The 3,503-nt window shown below is 48.5% G+C and overlaps 1 protein-coding gene across 1 annotated transcript; it reads left to right on the forward strand.

Moving 5' to 3' along the window:
* The first annotated feature begins 469 nt into the window (after positions 1-469).
* fzd9b (frizzled class receptor 9b) lies at positions 470-3,262 on the forward strand. The gene is given in 2 exon segments (XM_063907975.1): positions 470-2,210; positions 2,213-3,262. Coding segments are annotated over 2 exon segments (1,743 nt in total). The 5' UTR covers positions 470-949; the 3' UTR covers positions 2,695-3,262.
* The last annotated feature ends 241 nt before the right edge of the window (positions 3,263-3,503 follow it).

The following is a 3,503-nucleotide window of genomic DNA, read 5'->3' on the forward strand; positions in this document are numbered from 1 at the left end:
TACTACTCACATTCTTGTGTCCCTTATGCTAAAGAGTTGCCATATTTCCTCTTAACTGCAGCAGAGTTGAAATGTAGCCCAAGTATGAAATGGAAATACTAAAGTAAAGTGCAAAAGCCTCACCCTACTTGGGTGAGTGTCTATTACATTCCACCACTGAAAAATAGTTGGCCTATTTTAGGTGCTGGTTAAGTACCATACTAGGTCTAACATACTTAAAGTTTTCAATGCAATACTAATGGTAACATTGTTGTATTGATATGCCTCTCAAATAAAAGCTCTGAACTCATTCGAAAAGAGAAATGTCAGAGGTATTTGACCATCCTCCAGCATCTGTCTGATAATTTTCCTTGTGTGGTGCTGCCGGTTGAAATGTGAGCGTCACGGAGCGCCCAGCCCCCTCCTCTCTCGGTCTCTCCCGACTGAAGTCCCACTGAGCGGCTCTCAAACTTCAGTGTCGAGCCTGAAAGCGGAGGACGAAGAGCAGAGAGCGAAAGACAAACAGAGACAGACAGAGTCGCAGCTCAACAACCTATTTGGACTCGCAAGAAACTGAAAGACAGCCGCTTTGAATTCTGCTTTTTATCCACGCTTACTACCGGTCGCTTTGAGGATTTACACTCAGCTCTCGGTGTTTAATTTAATGCTTTTCCTCCATTGTTTGTCGAAGTTTGCGACTGTTCACGTCTTAGTTACGGACCTTTATCTCGACTGCCTCTGGAATTAATCGTTTTAATTCAACACTTAATATTTGGACTCTTAGCTACTTTCTGCAAGGCAGTATTTTTTTTTGTTTTTTTGTGGAGTGTTTTTTCTAACGGAGCAGTAACGGTAAAGGCTACATTAGGACCTGCCTTTGCCATGGGGAAATAGCGGTGTAACCCACCCCGTATTTTTGACTTTTTAATGACTATTTTTAAAAGACATAGCTCCGTTTTTGACTACCACAATGAGCATGGATGGTTGTCGGCTAAAGGTGGTGATTTTTTTGTGGTGTTTGCTGGTGATTTCTGGCTCCAGCTTTGAGATAGGTTCGTACGACCTGGAGCGAGACAGACCGGCCAAGTGCGAGCCCATCACGATCCCCATGTGCGTGGGCATCGGATATAACCTCACCCGGATGCCCAATTTCATGGACCACGACGACCAGAAGGAGGCTGCCATCAAGCTGAACGAGTTTGCCCCTCTGGTGACTTATGGCTGTGATGTGCACCTCCGCTTCTTCCTCTGCTCCCTCTACGCCCCCATGTGCACGGACAAAGTGTCGACCTCCATCCCCGCCTGTAGACCCATGTGTGAGCAGGCCAGGGAGAGGTGTGCCCCCATCATGAAGACCTTCAGCTACACCTGGCCAGAATCGCTCAACTGCTCCAAACTGCCCACCAGAAACGACCCCAACGCCTTGTGCATGGAGGCCCCTGAGAACGAAACCAGGACCGAGGTCAAGAAGGGCATAGGCATGCTTCCGGTTCCCCATCGCCCCAGGCCACTTGGCCCCAGCAGTGGACGCCCCCCAGGCTGCGAGAACCCGGAAAAATTCCAGTTTGTTGATAAGAGCCAGTCATGTGCGCCACGCTGCTCCCCTGCCGTAGACGTCTTCTGGTCCAGGCAGGACAAAGACTTCGCCTTCATTTGGATGACAGTGTGGTCCATCCTCTGCTTCGTCTCCACCGCCTTCACCGTCCTCACTTTCCTCCTGGAGCCCCACCGCTTTCAGTACCCGGAGCGCCCCATCATCTTCCTTTCCATGTGTTACAACGTCTACTCTGTGGCATTTATCATCCGCTCGGTAGCCGGGGCTGAGAACATCGCCTGCGACCGGGAGAACGGAGAACCCTACATCATCCAGGAAGGGCTGGAGTCCACAGGCTGCACCATCGTCTTCCTCATCCTCTACTACTTTGGTATGGCCTCTTCTATCTGGTGGGTCATCCTCACCCTCACCTGGTTCCTGGCTGCAGGGAAGAAATGGGGCCACGAGGCAATCGAAGCTCACAGCAACTACTTCCACATGGCTGCCTGGGGCATCCCCGCTTTGAAGACCATCATCATCCTCACAATGAGAAAGGTGGCTGGAGATGAGCTGACGGGGCTGTGCTACGTGGGAAGCATGGACTCCGGGGCGCTCACAGGCTTCGTCCTCATCCCTCTGTCCTGCTATCTTATCATCGGCACCTCTTTCATCCTCACAGGCTTTGTGGCTCTCTTCCACATCGGAAAGTGATGAAGACGGAGGGCACCAACACAGAGAAGCTGGAGAAGCTCATGGTGAAAATCGGCATCTACTCCATCCTGTACACAGTTCCGGCCACCTGTGTTATTGTCTGCTACTTCTACGAGAGGCTAAACATGGACTACTGGAAGCTGAGGGGCCTGCAGATGAAGTGTGGGTCGTTTAACGGTCTCAGCGGCGACTGCTCACTGCACACGTCTGTGCCCACAGTGGCCGTGTTCATGTTGAAGATCTTCATGTCACTGGTGGTGGGCATCACCAGCGGCGTGTGGGTGTGGAGCTCAAAGACCCTGCAGACCTGGCAGGGCCTGTGCAGCCGGAAGCTGACAGACAGGACTAGAAGCAGAAAACCCTGCAGTGGTGTCAGCTGCGGCAGCACACACTGCCACTACAAATCTCCTGCTGTGGTTCTGCACATGGCCAAGACTGACCTGCATTCAGACAACCCTACACATGTCTGACCGGGAGCATAATACACACACACGTGTACACACACACACACACACACACACACACACACACACACTGCTAAATGCAACCACATACACATATGCACACACCAATGCCCTGAGTAAGGAGCTGCTAAAGACTTTGTAAGAATGAATTGAACTGTCAGTTGCTGCTCTGCTGCTGCTGCTGCTGCCGAGGGACACACAGGTACTAGCGTCACTATGAAAAACTATCTATAAACAGTATTCAAAGCATAAGGGAAATGTTCAGTATTGTTACCCATATTTTTCTGTTCCGTAGTGGTCTGTGCAGTAGTCATGCCAGTGTTTCAAAGCAAAAAAGACTTTTATAGGAGGTATCTTGGGAAGTGTTTTCCTCCGTCAAAGTGGCATGATTACCTGTATAAATCTGTATAAATGTTTTATTTATTGTAAATATATTTAATTTAAAGTTGGCTCTTATCAGATTTGTTGTTTAGATGCATTTATTAAAAGGTAAAGGGAAATGAAGTGCCTTTTTTAAAAAGTGGTTCTGGCCTTTTTGGAGGATAATAAATATGTGGAATTCCTGTTCAATGTTCTAGCTGCCTGGTGTTATTGTTTGTTACTCTCTCACAGTAGCTTTTAATGAATATTTAACCATTTTTACAGACTCAAACGGTTACAGATTGAATAGTCACAAATGCTTGCTCATTTTAGTCTTGTTTTCCTGATTTTCCTGCCATTCTTCTCCGGGGATTCACACATTTTTTTACAGAGGGTCTCCCTACCAAATGTGTTGTCTTTCAAGTGCATGCTACTCATCCCAGAGGCGTCCCCAA

This window comes from Eleginops maclovinus, chromosome 18, assembly GCF_036324505.1.
Source record: "Eleginops maclovinus isolate JMC-PN-2008 ecotype Puerto Natales chromosome 18, JC_Emac_rtc_rv5, whole genome shotgun sequence".
Classification (NCBI taxonomy): domain Eukaryota; kingdom Metazoa; phylum Chordata; class Actinopteri; order Perciformes; family Eleginopidae; genus Eleginops; species Eleginops maclovinus.